The following is a 27,896-nucleotide window of genomic DNA, read 5'->3' as shown; positions in this document are numbered from 1 at the left end:
ATACAATCTTGCAGATTTAATTATTTTTATTTATTACAGGACCAAGCTAAATAAAAACATTATCAATCCTTGGCCCAAATAAAACCATTACATAATTTGGTATTTACAGTTATTATAAAATGCCACAAAGCAGTTAATATTCAAATATAATGGCGAAGATAAACTTAAAACTGGTTCACCTTTAATTAAAAGCAAAGTTCGTTACATACATTACTCTACATTTCCTAAATAAATTAAGAATTTACAATAAACATTTAAATAAGTTTTATGTGCCGGCAGCTGACTATTGATGCCAATATCTGTGACAAATTACACCTTCTCAATATGATAGTCAATAGTCATTTGAGTACTAGAAGTCCTGAACAAAATCTTGAACTTCAGACATACTATATACAATAGAATTGCGTAATTATGATTATCCATCTATTGGGCATGCGTATAAGTAAGCACTACTATAGGATGATTTTATTAGTGAACTCTTTCCAATTGAAAACGAGACGAGAAATCAAACGTAATATACATGAACTCTTGTATACACAGAATTCGGTGTCTAGAATCATATTTTCGATTATGGGTGGCAAATCAAAATTATCAAACAGTCATGTCATCTGTCAAACACGTTATACGTCTATGATGCTTGTGTGGCACTAAAATATTTTATATGTAACGTAAACGTCAAATTGTTGTAAAAACAAGAATATTTTTTTTCTTTTCAGGGTTTCTGTATGGAAAGTTGTTTATGCCCTAGGGCATCTAGATTGCGCGAATTAAAACTCTGTTTTGAACTATCACGCGTTGGTTCGATAACCGTTTGACATTTGACATACGAAAGTCAAGGTGACGTCAGGAATCTGTCACTTTAGTCGTTTACATTATTGATCAATTAACACTTACTTAGCAAAACACATGTCGATTTGATCTTTAATGTTGCGTAATATCGAAAAGTTGCGGGTTTTTCCTGTTTTTTCGTTCATAAAATATGGACCTGTAGAAGAAGGATCCTCGACTAACTTCTTCTGACTGATTGGTGCGAACGTTCTAGTGGATAATGAAAAATTTCCTTTATTTTTGAATGTGCTTTTTAAACTAATTTGAAAAGCTAAAAATCGTGATAACTCAATAAAGGCTTACTTTTGCATGCATATGGCGGTTTTAATTATCGGAAATAGTCACCCCTATTACCTCCGGGAATACTTCGAACTACCAATAATTTTCTGGCATGATTAGTAGTACTAGTAGTTTAATTGGTCGCTGTTCAATATCAAGGTTGACAGTTTGCTTACATTGTTTGTAGTCTTCGTACTTACCTTGTCATACTACTATATAAATAATATATATTAGTTATTATATTTGAATATGTATCAACAACTACATACGATCGATCATTTCCTAAAGGTCATCAAGCATTAATGTAAATGGGACCTTAATATCGATTAAATAAAGTATTAAATGACATAGCACAATTGTTTTAAATGTCAAACAGCTTCCGCGTTTAACAGTTATATATAAGGGCATACGAAAAATAAGAGCAAAGTATAAGTAAAAGGTCAGACGTGTCGGGCCAATATTAAGATCATTTAAAATGTATCATTGCGTAAAGCTTTTTTTGAAGTTATACTTCTTTAGGCGCGTTATGAAAAATTGATGAGAGTGAAATTTTACTATGCGCGCGCACCGTGACACAAAATTAACAGAATGAAGTTGCCCACGGAAGATGCTACGGCATTGGACATAATTTAAAAACAACATTCGAATAATAATAGAATTTATGTTACACTTAATGTATGAGAATAATAATAAATATTTATTTATTTAATTTTTCAAATGTAAACTGAACTTTATTGACTATAATGACTCATTTTCCAGTCTTTGATTATTTAATTGTAATTAATTATTTGCATTCAATCAAAAACTATTTTTAATAATGCCAAAGAAGTATAACTTCTTACGCGCGTACATAAGTACACGCACCCTTTTTCGTATGAAGTGACAATCACGTGTAAGCCTAATCTAACGTACTTGGAATTTTAGTTTATATGTTAGCTAAGTTTTGTCTAGAAATTAAAACATTAAGAAATGCTAAAGCGATTATAGTTACGGTCAATTTTGGTTCTAAACGTTCTGTTTTAGCCACAGTGGGTGTAAGTTATTTGCCTTATATGGGAGGAGACACGAAATGTAAAAAAATCGTATAATTTCCTGAAACTGATTGGTTATCTTCAGAGTCTTGAAAACCTTGGAAAACTGGGCTTTTGACTAAGTTTGGAAAGTTGTGTCTGTATCCACCGAATGTTTTTATCACTGTGCATATAAGTTAAGAACATAGATAAGGCGGGTAGATATTAATAGGAGGAGCTAATTCAATTTACCATTTACTTTTTTTAGGTTTAAAGACATTTTATCTCACAGACAATAGTCACTTACATGTGAACTTACATACTAAAGATACAATTTATCACGTGGGTCATTGAATAGCTTCAAGGATGAATTAGCGAAGTAGAACTTGGATGGACTTTCATTAACGATAACTGGGATCACTCAAGAGATGGTATTTTAGTCTTAATTTAAATATTGGCAGGCTGTCTGCAGTTTTTGCCGCGCACCACCACTATGTGGAACCAGCTGCCCACTGAAGTATTTCCGAACCAATTCGACTTAGGGTCCTTCAAGAAAAGAGCGTACCAATTCTTAAAAGGCCGGCAACGCACTCGCGAGCCCCCTGTCATTGAGAGTGTCCATGGGCGGCGGTATCACTTAACATCAGGTGAGCCTCCTGCCCGTTTGCCCCCCGTTCTATAAAAAAAAAACAACTTTTTATATTTTGTGGAAGTCTATTAATTATTAATACCGCAACACTCAATGTTTTTTTTACCGTAATTGGTTCTAAACTTAGAATTAGATTGTGAGGGCGTCGTGAACTGTGTATAGTCATTTAGAATTTTGTAGATTAATAAGCTGGTATGATATTGAAATAATTATTTTATATTCATGAGTTTTGTTTCACTGTAGATTTTTTCTGTTGAAGTTAAGCCTTTTTGCCCCAACAGAAACGTAATGTAGGTCCTCCGTTCCAATAAACACTGTGTTTCATTACAAAATGTATTTATTTAAAAACGTTCAGACATAACGCGTTATCGGAGACTTAATTATAGTAATTTACTTTGAGTTAAAGAAATAATTTGTTGCTTTTAAGTTTACCTTTACAGACGTATTGCAGTTGCATGTTGTTTGGTGACGTTTTTTATCTTTATTAAGATTAATTTAATTATTGTAAAAATTTTCTATGAATCAATTTCAAAGTTGCCGTAAGATTGTTTATTTTTTTTTAAGATTTGGTAATTTATTTTGGTCTGGTAATTAAGCTGATGTGTCACACGTTAATTTAAAAATAAAAACATTTTAAAAAGTCGTTAAATAATCAAATAGATTCGAGTTGCATTATCTTTAATGATTCTATTTATGTAGTTTATCTTTACTAGTAATTAATTTAACATTAGACGTTTTATTGGCAGTAGTATTTTGTGTGAGACTACAACAGTTTTATTAACACAGATTACAATAGAATAAGAGTAAAAAAATTGGATATAAAGTCTAGCTAAGTCATTCCAGTATGAAAAAGGAGATCAAACGCAATGTTTATATTAAACTAGCAGCCTCCGCGAACTTCGTTTCCCCTTTTTCAGGACTTTTGTACTAAACCTACTTTATTTTTAGTTACATACCAACATATGAAACATGTTGCCCTATTTGGACTATTCGCTTTTGCGGAATAAAAACCTAAGTTCTAAATAAAACTAAATTTTTAATTCAATTTAAAATAAAATAAAATATAATCTAATAAAATAAAATCTGCCTCAGAGTTCGAGGAATAAAGAAAGATAATACTTGAATTAGTCCAGCCGTCTTTGAGTTTTGCGTTTAGCTACATATTTATTCATTTTTATTTATATAATAATAAATAATAAAAAAATTATTGAAGATAAATGGGTTCTGATAAAATTCATCTATCGCTAGTCCCCACACTAAAGAGTCGTATACGTAGTAAAGCCTCTTTAGATTCGAAATCTAATTCAGCTAGCGTAATTTTTATGTGATTTGTGAGTTTGTATACTTACTTATATTCAGAATTATTGCTATGTTTACGTAAATGCATAGCTGTCATTCTAGGGCAATTTCGCTTAACACTTATCTACACGATCTAAATCAACCTTTACAATACTCGTTCACCTTGCTCAGCGCGACATTTTCGACGAAACTCTTATCAAAATCTAATCAAGACCAAAGACAATGTTTTAGGATTTTGTCGTATAATGGAGAAATGTACATAATAAACGTCTGTTTATTATTATATATTAGGTTATCCAATACAGAGATACAAGAAGATACAGATTTTCTGTGGTTCAAGAGGATGCTTATGTGTACATACGAGAAACCCAACGATTTTTTAAAAATGTAGCCGTAGTATCTAAATACATATGACAAATGTGGGTTTTGAATTTTTTTCAAATCTGACATTGTTCTACGATCATGACGATAAATCCGACAATATAATCCGCTGCACGGGCTGGAATTCTACATACGACAAAATTTTCGAGCCGTATTAAATCTAATATTTATCATAAACAATTTGATAGAGTACTTTAATTAAAAAAGGAGGTTAATGTACTCAAGATGACTTCCATTATAAAAGTATAAACAAAACAAAACAAGTAAACGTCAATATAATTTCTCGCAGCGGGAACTATCAAATTTCCTTCTTCCTTTGTGAATACAAATGCGACGCAAATCCATAGACTATAAATTTTAAATGACTTTTCAAATTCGTATTTGGAAGGTTGTTGGCGCGCGTTGGCACACGTGGGCCGCGACTTTTGCCCTGAGTGCATACTTGTCACAGGCTTGGCTGTGGCGTCATAGTTTATGAATCACTTCCTTTGGACTATTTGACCTTTTTGGTATTTAAATGTGAGCAGAATCTAAATTTATTAGTTCTACTTTTAATTGCAGAATTCCAAAAAAATACCGAGAAAAATATTCCTGTTAATGCGTGCGATTTGGTTGCCTATTAACCCAAGCAATCCAGCCATGAATTTTTATTTGTCTGTCTCTCTCTTCAGTCTGTAGCTCATGTATATCTGTTTCCACCGGTTTCAGCCCAGCACTATAGGAGAGCCTATTACAGTGTTTCAGCCCATCCCATCACCAATAGGAGAACCTATTACAGTGTAAAATTTAGAGGACTTTTGCCTTCATGTCACCAACCACGATCTTCTCCAAGTTCTCATCGTCATATATATTAGCAAACACGGATAAAATATAAAACATAATATTCTCCTAAGACTAGCAATTCATGTAATTGTATTCAGTCTAATTGTCGCGAACAGCGAATGTGTCAGAACTAATCGTGTACCGCGGAGATGCGTGGGCGCACGCATCGCTAAAGCCTTATTATGACTGACGGGAACATCGCACAACAAGCACTAAATCTAGATTTGCTATTATATATTCAACATTACGGTAAATCCTAAGTTATATTTATAATCCAAAGCTATAAGAACACGTCAAGTCACTCCGCTGGCTCTGCTACTCAAAATGTGTCTTATTCTTTGAAACGGGAAACTTCCAGCGCTTTCTTTTCTGTCCACTCTTCTCCAATTGCTGGCTTTCAGCTGTAGCAGGCCCTTCAGTCTGTCGATCCAGCGGTACCTAAGCTGACCTGCTGGTTTTCGACACCTCGCCCAGCTCAGGTAATCTAATTCCTCCCGATCTTGGCCCCAAGGTGTCCCAGCCAACAAACTCGATGGGTCTTGTATGCCTTTAAAGTTGGGCTGAGCTACCGATTCTTCTATTTCGACATATTTTCGGACTCTCCATGACCCATCCTCCCTTGTCAGCCCCAGGGTTTTACGTAATATCTAGCGTTCCGCCACCAGTAGCTGCTACTCCTCTTTTACAGTCCAAGCCTCACAGCCGTACATTAAGACTGGTCATATAACAGTATTGTTATGACGGTAAGAATATATACATAGTTATTTTTTAATATGTTTTACAAACGTAATTTTCGTGTCTCTGATATTTGAAGTTGATTTCGTCAGGAAGTTTTAGTTTAGTTAGATAAATATTTATTTCTGTTTACTAGGCTAACTCTGTTTCTAAGATCTCTTTTTTTAATAAGTCCTCGATTCAATTATTGAATATAAAGTATAATACATAATTCGTTGGCTGGTTTAAGCACTTATAGGGTAGTAAAATTTTAACTTTCTGGAGTTACTCACTCTGATTATCAAGTTTTTTAGTATTAAATTTATAAACCACATTCTTACACACAATTTTATCGAACTCCATTTAGAAGAAGTGTAATTACAAAAAGCTGGAAGAAAATTTATAAAAGTGGGACGGGAACGAATAAAACGGAACGCTAAATAGTAAAAAACTATTCAAATAAACAATAATACTAATAAACAATGTCACAAAAATGTTTCTTACTTTGTTTAAGTAAGCTTAAACTGTTTATCTGATTTTTATAGGTATTTGGTATACAAATATCTAATATCTAACACACTTATTCAGCCATTAAACTCTTACATAATACGAAAATAACAAGTGTTAGTTCTAAGTATGATGCTAAATCCATTATACGATACATACTCTATACACGAATCACAAGTTTTGTATTCATCTAACAGTTTAGTACATAAAGCAGGCAAACACGATGGTGTGTGGAACCAATTTTATTTTATTTCTCTTTGTTACAATACGTTAAATTTGACGTTCGATTTAAAATAGTATTTAATCTATATTAACACTGCCTATGCAGTGTTATAAAAACTTTAAAGAAATATTTGTAATCATAACCATTAATTTCAGAATGTTAAGGATATATTTATATAGATGTGTGATTAATATATACGTTGTTGTATGTTGTATGGTGTGAAATATCTATAGCTGCGGTTAATACCAATTGTTGGTGGTTGTGTTTTTGATATTTGGCATCTCGGATTTGTATTTGATTTAATGAATTTGCATATAATTGGTACTAAACTCCTTACGAAGACAATGCCTTATTCATGGTATTCTCAGATTGTATCGAACTATGTAACACTGTATACTATTTATCGCTACTTCATTGGGTCCTCATGTCAAATACCTGCATATGACTGCTTCCATACGCATGTACTACACATTATTTTACTCGAAGTTCCTAACGTCTTTTCAGCATTCGTAAACAATGTGATGAATTCACGTGTAAATAAAACAAGACATTGAAATTTCCTTTTGAACTTTTACTTGTGGCTTCGCATTGCTGGAATTATTATTATTATTGTAAATTGTCATTAATAAATTTTTAATATTTAAAACAAAGCAAATAATTTAGCATTCTAACGCTACAATCCAGTTGTTATTGTCTAAGAAATAGAAGGAAAATAACCATAGCGCTAAAACCCTGCATCATGAGCACACTCTCACGTCTCACGTACATACCCTCACTTTCACTCCATCACACAACAAAGTCGAATTAGGTATAACTTAGTTAAATATTTTAGTTTTTTTCCTTTCGTAAATATATTAATCTTTTTGTATATCTTAATATATATAAATTACGTGTCACGTTGTTTGTCCGCTATGGCCTCCTAAACTACTTAACCGATTTCAATCAAATTTGCATACAGTGTGCAGTTTGAACTAACATAAAAGATAGGATAGCTTACATCTTCATTTATACCCGTAATATTATTTTATTGCAAATTATTTGTTTATTATTTGACAGTCACAATTCTAACAGATGGCGCTGTGTTGAAAGTACCAACGTTTCACATAAGCTACAATTTAATGGCATAACTACCAAAAAAGCATGGTCCCCATGGGTCCCCATGACTGGTGTTCTCCTACCGTTTCCCTTGAATACTATGTAATATAACAAAAACTTTAGCCACAGCAAAGCTTGGTCGAGTCTGCTAGTATTATATATTCCATCTTTGGCTATATCTTTAGTATAATTGTTACTAATATCTCTTTATAGTATTAGTGTAGTTGATTGTGAGTAAATATAATTAATCTCAAACTCCCAGAAGTGTATGTCCAACAAAATTAAATTAACCTGTATGCGACGAGCGTAATAAACATGCGCCTACTTTACGACGGAACAGAATTGGTTCAATTGGTAATTACTCTGTGGAAAGTGCATGAAATCTGAAAGTTGTGAAATCGCACACAATGAACTTTTTATCTTTCTCTTTCATAGTTAATTATTAGACGTTAATTTATGTATTACATGTCACATTAATATAAAAATAAAATACGACCGTCTATTACTCATATATGAAGAAACGATTTTCTCATTCAAATTTAATTTCGATTTAATACACTTATTATTAGTACGATGTATTTATTTTTTATTTATTTACAATTGAAATTATTAAATTAGACTTTCTAGCCATCTTAGGCAACTACTGTAAGGAAAAAATAATAAATAAAATAAGGTGAGCGCAAGAAGTGCAAAACTACGTAAGATACACAATTACCTTTACATAAAGAATGGAATAAAACAAACTAATTACAACATGTAGACAATTAAAAGCACAATAAAAAAAGGAATTATGAATCATGAATATTTCAGTTACAAAAGGGATACGACAGTAGACTGTAGACAGGTAATGCTCGTACAGTAGAGATTTAAAGAAGATAGAGAAGAGAGAAAGATCTAAGCGGATAGGGACAGGAAGTGAATTCCATAGCCTCACAGAAGAAGAAAGAAAGATTAATGTGATAAGATTTTAAATATATAGTTTTTAGAAGAGCGTGGCTATAGCCATAAGCTTCCATGAATTTAAATCGTTCTTGAAGTAAGTTTTAGCATTGAAGAGGATTGCTTAAGGGTTAAGGGTGCTAAAGAGAAGAATATAACTAAGATGTCTAACAATACTGGAGGCACCGTACAAGTTGCGGCTGACTAAGCGATGATTAGTCAAAGATTTGCGTTTGAAAACGTGGACAAAATGAAATTTAAGAACTTTTATTGTTACGTGTATTGATAGACCTTTAAGCTTTGAAAAACTAAAAACTAGATTTCATGAGTAACTACTAATAATTAACACCACCAAACGACCTATAACCACACATAATATATGAAACTATAATATATGGCGATTGAATTATAATTAGAACCGCTAACTTTATAGCTAATGAAGTTCGTCGCGTTACGGGTCGTGATTGGTAGTTGATAACTGCATACGTTGATTGGAGTAAGATGTAGGATGGATTTTTTAATAGATTATCGTTAAATTAATTGAAAATAAATTTATATTAATAAATTATATTAAAATTTCACGAAGTTATTTTTGTTAGAAAATTTAATAGACATTTTACTCTCTTACATACATTTTACAATTTACTCACTCGACATACTGACCAACCAAAATAAGGAAGAAATGAAAGACTTTTGTAAAACGTTTCTGATATAGGGAAGTGAGAGAGAAAACCAGTAGACTCTGCAGACTTATTCGAAAACGGTTCTAAGCCAAATTAAATACTATATAAAATGCTAATGCTAATAATAAATACTTAATTTCAACTGAAGCAATTATGACATAATATTAATAATGAAATATGATACCTATCTCTATTACCTATCTATTTTTGAGTTTCATTATCGGACGTCAAGGCATAAACATACAAAAATAAGGTACAAAATACCATCCGTATCACCTCGACGTCCGTCGTTCCACAACTGAGCGTTTTCTAAGGCAGTTTTTGCCGCGCACCACCACTATGTGTAACCAGCTGCCCACTGAAGTATTTCGAGTACTTGCGAGCCTTCTGGCAGTGTGAGGGTCCTTGGGCGGCGGTATCACTTAACATCAGGTGAGCCTCCTGCCCGTTTGCCTCCACATTAAAAAAAAATCTCACATGCTCACCCTCACTCATTAATTGAAATCTAAAAGAACATACAATTTTTATGTTTTAATATTTATACAAATGGTTTCATTTCGAAATCACATCGAATTCGATGCAAGTTCATTGTTCTGCAAATATTCAGCTATAACAAATCTATTTTTATTGATAACATCTAACTTTCGTGCAATACAGTAGCAATGAAAGGTCAAGATGTCTGTCAGCTGACCTTTACTTATCTCGCGTTAATGGCCGTCCACAAATCACTCTATATTAACATAATCCTTTAGGACGATGCAATGCAAAAGTAACGGTGTTGATCTATAAGCTGTGGTTTGATAATATTTCAATTTTTAACGCATTGATGTTCAAAAAATTATAATCTCGACTGTGTAGGGGCCTCATAGCTTAGCGGTCTTATTAAGTGGCAGCTAGGTGAGGGGTACCGGGTTCGATTCTCGGTTCGAGGGCAAGTTTTAATTTAATTTAAATTTGTTCTCGGCCTTTGGGAGGGTTGTGCGGTACCGGGCGAGTGCCTAAACCGTACATGGAGGACACACGGTCGAATTTCTAAAGACAAGCACGAATTATAAAAAATCCTATACTTGACGCTGGTTAATGCACAAATCGTGCCAGAGCCATAAAAAAAAATATCTCGACTGTGGCACTACCGTAAGTATGGCTCCAATTGTCGAGGATTTAGTGTCTGTGGAGTTATAAAAAATAATTTTCTGATATAGAAGTAGATACAGTCAAAACCGGTTATAACGACATTGAAGGGACCGTATAGTTGCCGACGTTATATCCGATAGTCGTTATAAGCAATGTCATATACACAAGTACAGTACATATGTATGTACATTGTACATAGTTATATTATCATAGTTATCGATCTAGAATAGGTAGGTATGGGTTATAATATGGTATGTTAATATTATAATACGTAAACGAGTTAAAAAAGAAACAAAAATATTTATTACGAAATAATTAGGTACAAAAGTAATCAGTCATTTTGCTCTGTTTTTTTTTAGCCCAGTTTCAAATATTTTTTGCATTTTACTTTTCATACTCCTCAAGGTATGAGTACCTATCACCAGTTTCAAACTGTTCGTTAAAGGCAACACATTTTTTTAAGAGCCTCGGAAATCGTTGTTGGCTGAAACTGTTCGTTGGGAGAAAGTGCGTAGGTATATGCCTAAATATTCATTCAATGCTTATAAATACGATTTAAAATCGTTTGTATTGTTTTGTTTTGCTGAGATAAGAAGCGGTTGGTCGTTATAGCCGATGAATATCGATAAAATTTCGTCGTTGTAAGCGATATGTCGCTGTATCCGATGTTGTTATAAGCGGTTTGTTTACTGAATAGTTTAATAGGGATTCGGACGGGACCATACAATCTGGTTGTAATAACCGATAGGTCGTTGTAAACGATGTCGTTATAAACGGTTTTGACTGTATTTCTATATATTTAAAAAAATACTGGTTGGTAAGAAACAAAAAATGGCAAATTTTATTAGAAATCATAAGTTTGAAATTGGAACACGCTACAGACGTTTCGTTTCATATAGCTTGGTTATAATGTCATAGTGTCTACAATTGTAATGTTGTTGTGTTGCATGAACAACATATAATACTAATAATATTAAAGCCAGCCTTCAATTCCATACTAAACAAAAATTACATATCAGATATGTGTTAGTTTTTTTGTTATACACTTAGTTTACATTAGTTATTGTTATTTCCATATGTGTTCTGCAGTATGGATCCCTTTTGAGCATAGATCTCCCCTGAACTATCCATTTGGATCTGTTTTCCTCCATTTCTCCCCAGGTGCCTTTATGATTTCGTCTTCCCATCGCTTTTATGGTCTTCCCACGTTTATATTTTTTACATACTATAATAATTGGTGAATAAGTTGAAAATTTGTTCGACGTACTGAAGGACTGGAAAACTGTGTATAGTTTGTGCCACCACACTACTATTAATTCCTTTTAATAAAATTATAATATAATTTTAAAAAAATATAGTCTATATAATTTAAAAAAAAATTACTAATAAATATTGTGCATCATAACGGCATTTCATATTACATTTCAATTTAGTTTTAATATAATACAGATCAATTTATCTCAGTGAAAATGCGTTTGACATTATTAACTGGTTCAGAACTCCGGTTTCATAATTTATATGTATTTATAATTATCGCAATGCTTAATGTACAATTACATTTATAGTTCAGGAAACTCGGACCGGCTCTGTAACCTTTAGACCACTCAATTGCCAAATTCTCAATTAGCGATACTAACACCACTATTTAACCTTTACAATTTATTTGTATTAAACGGAAATTTAATGTAAAATTTGTATAACAATTAGGCCTTGAAAATTCTTTGAAACAATACTGTTTACAAAAGAACTCATACTCTTTTCTTCGCTTGGCTTTCTCTGCAGTGAGGCTATGGAATTCACTTCCCGTCTCTATTGGCTTAGCTCCTTCTCTATCTTCCATTAAATCTCTACTGTACAAGCATTACCTTTCCACGTCTTATCTCTAAGTTTCGTACTAACTAATCTAAAAATATCGTGATTCATGTGCACTTTTTCTTTTACATGATCAGTATTTACATAAGTTTTAATTGCTTTGTTTTGTTCCATTAGTTTTGTCTAAATAACTATATCTTATATTTTTTGCACTTCTTGTGCACCTTATCTAATTTTTTTTCTCGCAGTGGTTGCCTCGAAGAGATCGCTCGAAAGCGATAAAGCCGCCAGTTGCCCATATTTTTATTTAATTATGTCAATTATATTTCTGTATATCCAGCGAAGTGTTAATCTATATATACATACCTACTTTTATACATAACTATCTATGTTTTTAAGGGCCCCTCAAAGAGAAAACGCCTCCTCCAACCGGCCCACTCCATTATCCTCATTAAGCACGTCAGTGCAAAAGGAAAACCTCCTCAGTTTTTCGTAAAATTATTTTCTGTTATAATTAAATTAACAGTTTCATGTAAGTTATGTAACATGAGAATGATTTTAGTGGTATAAGAATGACAGAGGCAAAGTAGAAATTCTATACGCCAAATAAAGATTTACTACTTAAGAACATATCTTATGTGTGTTATTGTCTATTACTCGTTATACAGTACTGGTATATTAACTAGAAAAGGTAGTGGCAGAAAAAAACCTTAAATTCCTAAATATTAAAAAAATTATAATCTTTACATTTTTATCATAGTAAGCTGGTTAATTGTAACTATGACAACCTTTTTTAACTAAAAAAAAGGTTTTCTATGTTCTTTGTTGTTGTTTTAAACGAATACGTATATTTCTAAAAAAACTTACCCTTTGTTCTTCGCTTTGTAGTATCCATGTCTAAAGTCAAATCAATAATTAATGTTTTATATTTATTTCAGGTAAGAATCTCAAGACAGCACAAAGGTATTTAATATAAGTAAGAGAAGTGATATCCTAGTGGCTTCAGCGTGTATCTTTCATCCCTGGGGTTGTAGGTTCGATCCCCGGCTGTGCACTAATGGACTTTCTTTCTGTGATCGCATTTAACACTCACCGTGAAGGAAAATATCGTGGGGCATGCCTTAGACCTAAAATGTCGACTGCGTGTCAGTCACAGGAGACTGAATAACTAATCGCCTATTGGATTAATCATGAAACAGATACAGAAATCTTAGGCCCAGACCAAAAAAAAAGGGCGCCACTGATTTATTTCATATAAAACGAAGTACGTAATAAAATTTGTGATCATTTTGTTAAGGTTTTTTTTATTGTATTTTAAGTAATTTTTAGGTATGATACTAGCACAAAAGTAATTAAAAATATGTTAATATATGTCCTTGGATATGATATTCGTCGTGTATTACACAATGCTAGGTAAAGAATAATATATCTTACTTTTGTTATGTAAATTACAGTGTTTCAGCTGAACTATTTACATTTCAAGTAGAAAATGACCTTACATTATGTCATCTTAACGACCTCAGTTCACGCAACTTTGATTGCTTTGTCAAAGTTAAAAAGAGCTATATTCGCATCCAAATTATTTAAGTTATGTATTCACATAAAAATAATCAGACTAATTGTACCGTTTTAACTAAAGTAAAAGTCTCTTTTCGTCATAGCGACAATATAATTTGACAGACAGAGACAAAAGGTACGTAAGAAGAGTGAAATTAGACCAATTTAGTTTTTATAAGTTTTCGTTCTATTATTTGTGTACAGTAAAAACTTTGACCTATTAACAGTATTTGTTGTTCTTCTGAATTTAAATTTGACAACAGTACAAATGTGACAGAGGAAGGAATTGTCAGAATTTTGTAATTGCAGCCTTGCGATTCTGTAACTCACTTTTCGAACTCGCACAGCGATTTCGCAGCGGCGGTAGCTCTCAAATCAGTCGTGAAGCAGTCATTTTACGATTTGGCATTCTGATAAGGAGGGAGCTGGTAGTTTATTGTTTATCAGAATGCCAAATCGTAAAATGACTGCTTCACGACTGATTTGAGAGCTACCGCCGCTGCAAAAACCGCTGTGCGAGTTCGAAAAGTGAGTTACAGAATCGCAAGGCTGGAATAGATCATACCACCTGTTGTTATAGGTTTTTTTTTTAAATTGTTTAGTATTTTCTTTTTTTTATCAGTGCATTAAGGACGCTTTATATTACTGGGACATGTTAGAATATAATATGTAGTAGAGAAAGAGGTTCTTAACATAATATTCAAATCAGTGTTAAATATTGGCAAGGTACAAGACAAGCACTGTTCACAACCATATTGGTAAGGCGCTTACTAACAATTGTGTTGTGTTGAACCGACAGTTGGGGCTTGTCGGCCCTTTTAAACCCATAAGGGTAATGTTCTACCTGTTTTAATAGAAAATAACCAATCGGTTTTACACTAGAATTATCTGGTTAGCGGTAAATATACATTTGTGCATCATGTATTGTGAAACTTTGAAAATATATTTATTTAACAAACTCTGTTACCAAAGATAATACAAAATAGTTTCTTAAATTAAATCGGACAATTAAAGGTAACAAACTAAACAATATTATATACAGAGTAAGTGCGTGTGGGATGTGTGTGTGTGTATGTAGCTTAAGCGTGTGTGTTAATCGACTTGATTCTCTATATAGTTTAAAGGGATTAATATAAAAAACAACTGAATATTATTTTAATAAATAAAGTTTAATGAAGCCCTGTGACGGTTTTAAGACGATAAAACAATTCTCTTCTCATGCTCTTAATTAAGAGAAGTGTTGGCTTAGTGGCTTCAGCGTGCCACTCTCATCCCTGAGGTCGTAGGTTCGATCCCCGGCTGTGCACCAATGGACTTTTGCCGTTGCGAATGCGCACATTTTCTATGTGCGTATTTAACATTCGCTTTGAGGAACCTGTTTTGCCTTAGACCCAAAAAGACGACGGCGTTTGTCAGGCACAGGAGGCTGATCACCTAGTTGCCTATTAGATTAACAAATTATTACGAAACAGATACAGAAATCTGAGGCCCAGACCTAAAAACTGTTGTAGCGCCATTAATTTTTTATTTATGCTTCTAATAAAATGTCAAATCAAAAATATGAATTCAAATAGGTTAGATCCAGACCGATTCTCAAGCTTGGAACATCAGACCTTGGTGTTTCTAGCCTGACCCGTGTGCTTAAGAAAATAATAAAATATATTATGTGTCGTTGCAACATGTGTACATTCAGGCCAGAAACAAAGCCACAAACACTAAATCCTTAAAAGTACGAACCGTGAATTCATTCATGAATCAGTATAAACACATTTATATTCTGATTTAATACCACCTACGCTTTCTCAAAAATATTCAACTGGCAATTTCGCAAATTCATAATTTGCCACCTATTGAGCAGATGGGTTTTTGGCAAATTTGTTATTAACATAATTCGATATAAAATGTCAACGCGAAGTAGTTTTCAAAATATTTGACATTATTATTAATAGGAAAGTGTGTTATTCGCCTTCTGTATACAAATCAATCCAAATTCTTTGGGTTACGGTACGGTAAGTTTTATATTTTTTAACTCAAAAACCAACAACTAATTTTTTTTTAAATATCACAGACTATACATAATTTGACAGTTATAGACGAATTAATACCGTACCTACATCAAATAATCCACCGCTTACTTAGATTCTCACTATACTTCAAACAAGTTCTCAAATCGACATTATTCGTAATTTTTAACTTTAAAAACGTCTCCTTTATATATATATGTGAAAGAGCATATTCTTCACTAAGTCTCATAGTATAATAAATACCATTCACAACCATATTTGCACAAGGCATAGGTAATGAACATATCCATTGAAAGCCACACAACTCGCACCACAGACTATCGAAACTGGATTAACTGCATGTTATGATTGAAGATAGTGTCAGACTGCGTTCTTTGTGCATTAGATATGTATAGACTTAGTAATGACTTAATAATTAATATCTATGTAAAAACCATAAATTAGTCTTACAACTATTTAAATAATATATCTGTTAAAATCATGAACTTTATCCTGTCTTCTTCGTCAGTCGCGTTGTTTCTGAAGTCATGTTAAAGCCGCACATTTCTTTTCACTCCTGTCTTTGGCAAGCTTTATCGCCTGGGTGATGGTAAGACCTATAGAGGTTATTACTTGATCAATTCAGTAAGTAGAGAGAAACAAGTTTTTCAAAATTTTCAAGTTTTTTAAGTGTGTCGTTGGCAAGGTTTTGTGAATGATATAAAATAACCATTTAAAAGCAGCGGGCTGTCCCAGCTTCATATGGCTGGATTTTTCATACATATTGGAAATATAAAACCTATGTTAGGAATAGTCTAGCATTCTAATGGTGAAAGAATTTTAGAAGTAGTTTTTTAATTCATTCGTAGTGAACATTTAATGTACATGTGTGGTTGAGTTTAAGGACCTCCCATAGAACGATTTTTTGCAGCTGATGACCTCATCTATCCCCTAGTTGCGTTTGATCCACGACTTTTTGGCCATCCTGTATAAACACAGGCATAACATATACGTATATTTAAATCTATTAAGTAACAGTAAAGTTAAAATTAGTTTCAAGTTTAAATTGATGTCTAATTTATTAAACAACATTAAAAGCGCGGCGTCAGAACAGCCATTTAAAAAAACATTAAGATAGTTTGATTATCCTCCCACATTGAGCACATGCCTAGCGCCAGGTGGTAAATTCAAAGTTAACTGAATTCGGTAACTAATTTGTATGGTATATTTATTTAATTTCTTTTTAAATTAGAAATTTGATTTAACGACTCCAAATTATATTTTAAAATAATTATTATTTGGGTTTTATTTGCGATCAAAATACCTATCACAGCCGGTTGATCATAAGTGTCTGATCTGAGAGCCTCAAGATATATTTACGCCCCATAATATACTATACATATTTTTATAATATATCTTGATACCCTACCTACCTATAAACTTTTACGATAAATATGCGTGTAAACTTGCCCCGTCTGATGGTGTGGTAGATTTATTTTTATAGAACATGGGGCAAACGGGCAGCAGGCTCACTTGATGTTAAGTGATAACATGGCCAGAGGGTTCGCAAGTGCGATGCCGGCCTTTTAAGAATCGGTACTCTCTTTTCTTTATGACCCTAATTCGAATATTATCGTTAAAATAATTTGAATATATTTGGAATGTTTTCAGCGAGGTTCATTCAGATTTGTTGGTAAAAGGCAATGCTTAAGTTTCTTATATTATGGCTAATACCTGGCAACTACTGTTATAATTTCTTTTGTCTCTTAATGATTATTACAGAGTGAGAGAGAGCGAAAGCCAGCCCTACCGTTTGGTAAACCGCGATTCAATTTCAGACAAAATCTAAAAAGTATGAATACTGTCAATGGTACTACGGCACGCTAACGGTGTCTATTTTACCTTACTGTTCTCTATCTATTTCGTGGCTATTAGGGATGCTTATCATAATCACGAAGTAATAAAGACAGCCTAAATGTATAGGCATTAGGCAGACACACTTTTGCCCCTTTAGTGATAGCAAGGTTACATCCTAATGCTTCCCTCAGAAATGAACGTAAGACCTTTGTACTTAATTTGCGTTAACCACTAAGTTACCGTCGTAACCACACAATATTTATTATGATAAATTTGACATTCGAACACGATCACAAACTATGTTTTTCACATATAAAATTTCTTCTGTCGCCTAAATATTTAAAAAAGTTTATAACGAATAAAACCTCTTTGATGACCTCGAAGTTTTTTACCAATTTTAAATTTATTCTATTCAATAACATCAATTTATTTGACATTAACCCCTCCCGTCGTGAAGATAATTGAATAGAAATTATGATCATTGACATCCAATAATTACGTACATTTAATTAATTCATACATTATAATTGGATCGTTATAACTGTCCTCTCCACGCGTGTCGTGTTCGATCTGTTAATTATTTAAATTTTATATATAAACAATATTATAAACAGAGGTTTTTATATGCGATTTAACTGCCTATATTAAGACCCGTCTAAGAGGCATGGGCAAATACATTTCTGCGTATATACGATTATTAAAATCATTCTTTAGGGAGGTTGTCCTTATAGTTTTCTTTGCCATGCGTGTAAGTGCTAATTGCTCTTAAATATTTATAAATATACAACCGGGTCTGAATGAAAAATCTTAGAGTTTTATCACCTAAACCAAAGTAAATGCTGCCTAAACCAACTATTTAATTACATTGAAAACATTACAAAACTATATATTTGAATATAAAATTTTGTGATCATACGAATAATAATTAATTTAAATAAGTATTTCAGTATGCACATATATAGCCTATTATTAGAAGCGTCCAATGAAAACACCACATGGCACGAATTGAATAAATGAAACCTTAAAAATCCCAAACAGAATGAGAATCAATTTGCCGTTAATGCTACCTGGCTCTTGCCTGATAAACTCGAGGTCGGGGCAGTGCGCCGACGCAAGTCGTAACGAACGCGCGTGTTCGCTGCTCTTATTTCTGACCTTATAAATGACCTTTCAAAACATTCCGTGACTTGAGTTTTGTATTAGTGATTTGTGTTTAATTGATTTGAACTTTGGACTGGATAATTTTCTTAAGTATAATAATTGAATGTGACGCCAGAAGCCGAGGATTTTTCATTTGTGTAAAGTTTAAACTGACGTTTATTTATTTTGGTTTAATCTAATGTATCTCAAAATGTATATTAAATCGGAGAGATTCTACCAACAGCCGGAAAATCAGGCTTTGAAGGAGGAAAAATGTTTTTCGGATTTCGATGAGGATTTTGATGACCGTAAGTACACTGCAAATTGCAACAACTTTTAGTTAATGCATTTTAATAATGATCTAGGTAATTAATAAATAGATCTATTATATACATTTAAAAAAACCTTATTCTGCAAGTATTTAGTGAATAACAGGTTTACATGTGTGATATAGATTTTATATAATCAGTACCCAAAAGAATCACAAAGTGTACACGGTAATGTGTCTTCATTAAAAATATCAACAAAAAGTACAATATAACAAAAAACAAAACTATAATAAATATCTTTAAAATGTCTATTAATATATATCTTAATGACTTGATTTAATATTTTCGTATGTACCCGTCGGATCCGACGTTTTGTTTGTTTAGTTGTATTTAACAATATTATTGTGTAAAATATATACGTAATGTAAATAATGTGAATGTAAAAAATATTTTAACGAAACATTTACATATTTTTACAAAATGTTCTACAAAATGAATTTCCGGATTAACAGCGTTTAATAATAAACATTTTGTATAAAGGGTGTATAAGCATTCTTAATCAAAAATAAAAGGGAACATAGCGCGTTGAGATCTTTTCTACTACGGTATATTCGCATGGCCAACAATGTAGTATAGTTCTTATAACATACATTATTTTAATCACTAAACAAATAAAAGCAATTTTAATACACAAGTAAAACTGAAAATCTATTATATATAAGTTAGAATAATTTTCCTTATTTCTTTTTTAAATATTTATTTTAAAAATCTACAGATTTCGTAATTGATTGCAAGTATAGCGGTAGGTAAAAGGCAATTGTAATACATAATTAAAAAGGTTTAGTCGGGCATAATTACAAAAAGGATCTATTTGGGACATATTTCAGGTACCCCAAATGTCTAACAAAAGGGAATTAAGGTGCGGCTCATTTTGATGACCGCTATGTAAAAAATATAAGTAAAGGATAATTCCTTAACGCTTTACTATTGTAAAGGATTAAAAATAATTTTAATACATTCCATAAGATTTTCTAGTTTCTATTTTTAAATTTGTTTTAAAATCAAGGTAGCCTATTCAGTGGTACTTGGAGCACTATATCTTGCCACAGTTTAAAGTCAATAAAGTTATTTTGGTTGATAATAAACACGTCTATATTTAGCCGCGGCAACTGTAGTCAGTTCTTAATTAAAAAACGTAGGCCCTAGGTGTGATTTTGTATTTATTGTGTCAAAAAACACTGTACATATAAATATAACAAAAACAGAAGAAGATACTGCTTGGGATTTAATATTAATATACCATGATCGCAGCATCAACAGTATTGAGTTTTTTTTGTTAATTAATTATGCACGTCTTGTACTTTATCCTCTGTAGGTGTTTCTTTTTTTATTGTTCCATATTAGGGTTGCCTGAAAGAAATCGCTTGTTAGCGATAAGGCCGCCCGTTCTCTAATAACTTAAGTAACATGCCTTTTTGTATATGTATGATTTTGTATATGGTAACGAAGTGTAAATAAATAAATAAAATATTTGTTATCTTTATAAGGCATTAATAAGGCTTATTACCCATTTTCCGATAGGTGAACACTGTGTACTCCATTCTTTATAGTCTCTTTCAAGTAAGTAGTTTATACAACGCCAAAACAATTAATTTCTGATGGAATAAGATTAATACTTTAACTAGAGGAAGGCTGACCAATTGATAAATTAAATTTATTAAAGTTCACACAATGTTAGTCCTTATATGTGAAATCGCAAGCGTCAGCTAACATAATAAATTTCTTAACTTTCACCAAATGCTATTGGCAATCGGCTTTTTAGTCGCGTTAAAAATGTAATTATTACTTACATAAGTCATGGTAATTGTGTTAACGAGGCAATTATATTTCTAGTTTAAATGACAATTTCCCATTATATATAATTATGCAATATCTTGTTTATTAATTAGTATATAATTGCATTTAAAAATACAACATGTTTTATCAATTTTGATGGTTTTAATTACAGTTTTAAATCTAAATTCTATCGCGATGAACTAGATATAACTTGGAATATTTAAGCTAAGGTTACATTAATATACAGTCCATAAAATTAAAGAAACAAAAAATATCAATTTGTAAAACACATATATTTACACCTTTGACCAAAAATGTGACATTAGTCTCCAGCCTTAACCCATGACTCTGCCCCTGTAATAAATTAAATATTTCATCGGACAAAAACTTCGAAATAAAATTTTATCTACCTGCTTTTATGAGAATTTTTCTGATAACAAATATTTTATGACCATCGCCGTTTCTGAGATTTCTCTGGTAATATAGTTAAATTAATAAGAATTTAGTATTTGGTTTAAATTCTTATAGTGCTATTATCAATAAAGTAAAACTAGATTTTGCAACATATCTTCTATATATATAAGAAAAATGGTCTTCGTCCTTCACGCCTAAACCACTGATCGTTTCGACATGAAACTACTGCCATTCGATGCGTTTTCTTAGATGGTTTATGGCTATTTATTTTTTAAATTCCAACGTTCCTTCATTTTTTTATTGCTGTTTTACTTTTATGAAAATTTATACATACGGACTTCACCACGGAAACATTCGGGGAGGCTCCCTAGAAACTCAAAAAGTCAACATCTGTTAAAAACTCGATTTTCGAAATATTTCAATTTTCTTAGCGGTAAGTTAAAAAGAAGAATAATAAATTATTTATTTCCTACTTTAATTCGCCCAACAAAGCGGGCGGGAAACGGCTAGTACATATAACATATATAATTTTATTGCATGTAAGTATATCTAACAATTAAGTTATTAAGGTTACCCGTAAATATACCTGCAAAATGTAATTAAATATGCATTTATTCTTCAAATATTTACAAATCACTGAACCTGAGTACACTTCCCATACAATATGCGCTTTTCAACAAAAAACCACCCTTAATTCTCTAATTTCACTGGTTTTACCCTCATGCACTTTGAGACGGTGCTTTTCACGTACAAAACAACATTGTTAATCTAAAATGAACCGTATGGGCACGTAATACGTACGTATTTGTTTAGCAAAAGTAAAGGAGTTTTGCAAAAAATTAAAAGCCTGCAATTCTGGGAAGTCGCCCCTATTTACCTGACCGAAGAAAAAAATGCAGGTAAACCTGACCTGTAGTTAAAGGTTTTTACAAAGGGCAGGAAATCGACATAATAGGGATCGGTCACGATTGTGTGAGGCAAATAGTTAAATAGGTTTAGTGTCGAAGTGCGTATCCTTCGAACAATAGTGTACATTGAATTTTAGAAATGTCAGAATTTTGCATTGTAATGAAAACGTGCATACTTGTTCATAATTGAAGTTTTGTATAGAAATGGTTATACTTAAGAATTACTGATAAGTGATAACCTTACCGACGGCAAATTGAAATGTTTTAAGATTCATAATACACATGCTTTAAATAAACGAGTTTGACTCATGCTTCAGAATATGACGCTATTCAATAAATAATTATAACAATTTTGTTGCACAAATTTATTATATTGATGCTGTCACGTGTTTAAAAATATATACCTACTCGTAGTCTAATATAATACAAATGTATAACTATTTATTTTCTTCAGGAATAACGGTATATGTTAGTGCTTTAAAATATCAACTCATAAGTCTCCTATAGTATCTCGAATTATATTTAGCTCAATTTAATCAGGTTTAATTATTTATATATACACAAAAAGGAATAAATAAAAACAGACGCGTGGGTTCAAAGTTCTTGTGAAACCAGTTGACGAATAATTTGCATAAATCGTCATCATTTTTGGTTGGATCGCATTAAAATTGGTAAATTATTCGTATCTGCAGTCAAGGTTGAGGTCTGGGTGAAGGTGATGGGTGAGAGAGGTCGTGGGATGCACGTTGATTCACCGGAGGCTTGTCACCTCTGACATTTAAATACGATGACTCTTATCGAATGAATTATGCGGACGTGTCGAGTCGAAAGATTTTTATTTCGCCACTCGTAAATAGAGCATTTTTATAGGCTCTGGCCAAACTATGTTCTATCCAAAGATAAATTTGAGTTGCGTAAAGTTTAATTAAAAAATATTTAAAATGTCAACAAGCTTATTTATTTGCCAATCTTTACGCTTACTGAGAATTGTGATATTATGTCTTTGTCATCAAAAGTTATTTATAGTTCCAGTGAAGGGCTTGATTCCCCGAAACTTTGGGAACATCGGGACCTCGAACTCACTTACATAATTAGTACTTCCAAAATACATAACAAGATGTACTTAAATATTGACTAGGCACACAAAACACCTGCTTAAAACGTTTAACAGTTAACGTGTATGGAACCCGTATGGAACAAAGCGATGTATTGACAAATATTGGTCTTTGTGGAGGTGACCTCTCTTCGACCTCTTCCGCGGACGATGACAACTTAGGCCGGCTTGGAGAACAAATATTGTTTTGCTTAAATCGTTTTATTTTAGTTAATCTAAGGTTATCTAAAATACTATAAGTTATAGCTATTATTATACACGGAAACGAAACAGACGACAAAAATAATGTAGCTAATAATAATGTGTAGCTAGATTCAAAAGCATTATAAGACACTAGTAGACTTTAAATTAACGAAACGTCTTTAGTAAAAGTAAGCAAATTGAGATACAAAGATGAGGCCAGATAAGGGTATTGCGATATCTTCATATATTTTTGCAAATCATCATAATCCGTCAGATTTTTGCATTAAGTACCAGGCTCGGAGCACTTATGACGTATTTCTTGATTGACCGTCGTTAGGTCGACGCAGGTGGTTGGGTACTAGGCAAACATAAACATAGTGTGTTTGCTCACGGCTCCGGGCAAATAGGTGGGATGCGGTTGAAATAGTTGGTAATTGAACACGTTTCTGTGATTTGATATGCCTTAAAAATATATTTGTAATCGCAGATGTTATTTTACGAAGTAGGGGAAAACAATTCAAGACATTACATAGGTTATCTTGAGAGAACTAATTGCAATTTTTCATCATCGCATAACTTAATAGTTAGAAAAAATATTACGTAATAAAATTAAATTCTAAATTTAAATTTATGTATAAGTTCCTTTGTTTTCCTTGCAGCCACGTTATACAGACACGGGAACATCTAAATTACCTTCTTGAACCAGACAATTACAAACCTTTGACTACCGCTTTGCACCTGTTCGGATGTTCAGGTCTTGGGGGGTCAGGTGGTAAATGCGCCTACGCACGCTCGCGTGGCTCAGAGTACACAGAGAGTGCTTTTTGTTGATTTTTCTATTAAGAGTCGAGTGGCAGCTAGTGTTTGCTGATAGACTTGTCCTCACTCGTGCTCGGAATGAAGAAATGTTTGTGTTTCATACATTCTCGTTTCATTCTACTTAATAGTAGAAATTTAAATAGACTCCAACACGTTCCGTGCTATATAAAAAATATTTTTTATGAAATCAAACACCACTTGCCTCCTTGATATTATGAGTCTATTGAAAACCGAAATATAATGTATGGATCCTTATATGAATTCAGCAATAACGCGCTATTACAATATAATTAGAAGTAATTAATGCTGCGTCATAGTAAATTTATTCAAGATCAAGAATGTGGTATAAGAAGGTAGATAAGCGACACCTATATATCATGTTCTTGTAGTTTGATGAACTCGACTAATCATAGAACCTTTTCCGGCTTAGACCTGTTTCCTTGTGTGGCAAGTTGTTAGCGCGGTACATGTCAACTGTCAACAAGCATTGTCCTGCGTCAATGTTGGTACTAGAACAGCGAAGTTGGCACTGTACTTTCTATTGTTATAGTTTGTCTACATGATTTCGTTTTACAAGGACATTGTTTGTTAAGTTTAGTTTATAATTACGAATTACTTATCTACAAAAATAGCTCAGTTTGGAGCATAATTACCAGTATGTTTCAAAACTGTGTCCCAACGGCATACCGGACTTAATGAACTTTAGAATTGTGTATTTTAAAAGAGTTTTATGATGACAAGTTCTAGATTGCATCTATTTTAAATTCAAATTAGACCGGTCTAGCTTTTTAGGTTTTAGCTTAAAAATACATTGACATTAGTTCCATTTTTAAAATATTTTGCGTTATAACAAACAATTTATTTCAGATTCCATTAATTTCCGTGTCATATCGTACTTCTTTTTTTCCTTTACACTTCTTATATGCCAGGTCAGAATGAATTATATACTTTTTGGTAGAAATTTAAGTTTTATTTGCCTCGAGTCCAACACAGGGAGCCATATCCAAAACCACTCAACAAGACAATCACGTATTGGTTGTGCATACGTTAAGCATCAGTTAGACGTGTCGTCATTTGGGGTCAGGTGGATATTACGGTACCTCGTTTGACGACGGTTGTGACCCCTAAGTGTGGCTTGTGGCTTTTACACAAAGGTCATATAAAGAGAGATTTTTGATGTTTCCACCCTTTTGAGGTTAATAAGAAAAGTATGATATACAAAGTTCAAAGGATTCACCTATGTAAATTGTCAAAAGAATTTGTGGAAAAATCATTATTTTTTATGGGTTTTTGTAATGTGTTCATTAGTTCATAACAATCAAATATACAGTATTCTTAATTACATAGTAATGATAAAAATTGATAAAAATAAAATTAAAACAAATTTAAAAAGTTTTGTCTCTGGAGCTGGCAGAATTTCCTCGCTGTATAGCGATACATATTCGTTGAACGACGAAAATACCAGCTCTGGGGTCCCCGGTATATTTCTTAAAAGAAAAAACAATTGTACCTTACATAGTTATTGGTTAACCAATCGTGTCAAATGACAATCAATAACTTAAAATGTCTTTTCAAAAAATGGTTTCACAATTATAATAAGAGCCTTTTATTTCAGATACTCTATGTAAATAATCATTCCTATCATCTCAATATTTCCTAGATATCTGTGTGTTAGACGATCTGCCTACCACCTACTGTTTACTTAATCTGGTTTATCTACCTTCTAAATTTTCTTGGTCACCAGTTTAATACTTCCTACTTCCTTTTTTCCTTCCTAACAGTTTTCTGTTCCTCTTGCCATGTCCATTCCACTTAAGTTTATTTTGATTGTGACATCAGCAGCTACCTTATTTATTATTTTTAATTATGTATTCTGTATTTTGTCTATTCTTTACTTCCCTATAAATCTTGGAAAATTATAAATGGCCAATTCTCAAAACCCAAACATTCACATTCACTTAAACCATTTTGACAACAAATGTATATTATGAAATTACCATTAGAATGAATAATCGATTTCAATACCAACGAAGATTTTCAAATTACTCATTTCCTCTCAAACTGTAGCAACCGCAAGTCAGTATTTACATTTATTATAGCGCCTTCAAGAGAGTCAAAACTAACGGTGGCCATTTCCTTCCAAACGTCAAGCCTTCGTCACCGGAAGCCATCGCTCATCGCTTACCTTGACAATATTTGACCACATCCGTTCAATTACCACATGATCCGATAGAGATTTTACGAGCGATATTTCAAAATTACCTTTCTTATACCCATGGGCTGTTGGGAGATTTATTTTATGACAGTTACTCTAGCGTCGGTACAGCTTTTTATAATTAAGTTTTTCTAATCAAGTCCAGTTAATTGGTTGACCTTTTGCTGTGATCTTTTATATTATGTCATTACCAATTAAATTTACTGGATATCGCGTTAATTGCTTCCATATATCTTATAGTACAGTAGCGTATATCAAAACGAAAGATAGTTTAAGCATTTTACTGAACTTAAAATGTAGAAATGTATTACTTGTATATTGATTCATACAAGTTAAGGAATTTGGACACACATACTATTACAAAACACAACTACAGGTTCTCCGAAAAAAATTAGGCTATTTATTATGCCTTATATTTTTTTACATATTCATATAATTCACCATAATGATTTCTGGTCTTACCTAATATAGATATTAATATGTTGATCTAAAAAGCAAGTTTGCACAACACAATGGATATATTATACATTATTATGTCAATAATAATAAATTTTATAACGTCTCTACAAAGCGCGTCAATTTGAAATAATTTTCTCATAACGTATCTAAGATTATGCCTACGTGGGACGCTATTCTTATGAAAATGTTACAGCCATAGTAAATAGAGCTATCATTGTTATTTAACAATGGAAATTTATATTGTAATAATGTTGCCTTTATTCAACTCGAAGTTATCTGAATCTTTATTTAATTTCAAATATTCGAATGTAAAACACCTGCTGTTTATGTTCTTTTTTTGAAGTTTGTTAACTCATTAATTGGAGTTGTGGCAATTAGGCTTCTAGTTTATACTGCTACTACATACATGTAATCCTTCAATACGAAACAACAGACGTAAAAGTGTCTTCTGCCCAACATCATCATACAATTTGGAGACCAATTTATAGAAGGAATAATGATGAATGGATGTGTATTATTTGTAACAAAGTAATTACATTGCTAACCATATAAACTGTATCGGAAATTTTCTAAGCATTTTGAATTATCTTCATTAACTTCAAAAGAATGAACCTAATGTCTTACTTTAAATGAAACCAGTTTTAAAGATTAAATCATGACAAAATGGTCGTAGTAAAAAGTTTCATATGTTGTTTAATCAAGACAAATGACTCTATTACTATAATGTCACATTATTGTGTGGTAACT

The 27,896-nt window shown here is 32.4% G+C and overlaps 1 protein-coding gene across 5 annotated transcripts in view; it reads left to right on the top strand.

Moving 5' to 3' along the window:
• The window catches only part of LOC125048742 (polyhomeotic-like protein 3), a 223,046-nt gene that overhangs the window by 148,213 nt on the left and 46,937 nt on the right, over window positions 1–27,896 (top strand). The window contains exon 1 of one of the 5 annotated variants that reach the window (XM_047647591.1): window positions 18,879–19,240. The exons of the other annotated variants lie outside the window; for them this stretch is intronic. Within the exon in view, the coding sequence (XP_047503547.1) occupies window positions 19,132–19,240 (109 nt within the window). The 5' untranslated portion in view covers window positions 18,879–19,131. Of the gene's footprint in view, window positions 1–18,878; window positions 19,241–27,896 lie in introns of those variants that run through there. 5 annotated transcript variants of the gene reach the window in all.

Source organism: Pieris napi, chromosome 4, assembly GCF_905475465.1.
Source record: "Pieris napi chromosome 4, ilPieNapi1.2, whole genome shotgun sequence".
Lineage (NCBI taxonomy): Eukaryota > Metazoa > Arthropoda > Insecta > Lepidoptera > Pieridae > Pieris > Pieris napi.
The sequence above is the reverse complement of the archived record's forward strand: the minus strand, read 5'-3'. Positions and strand labels throughout refer to the sequence as shown.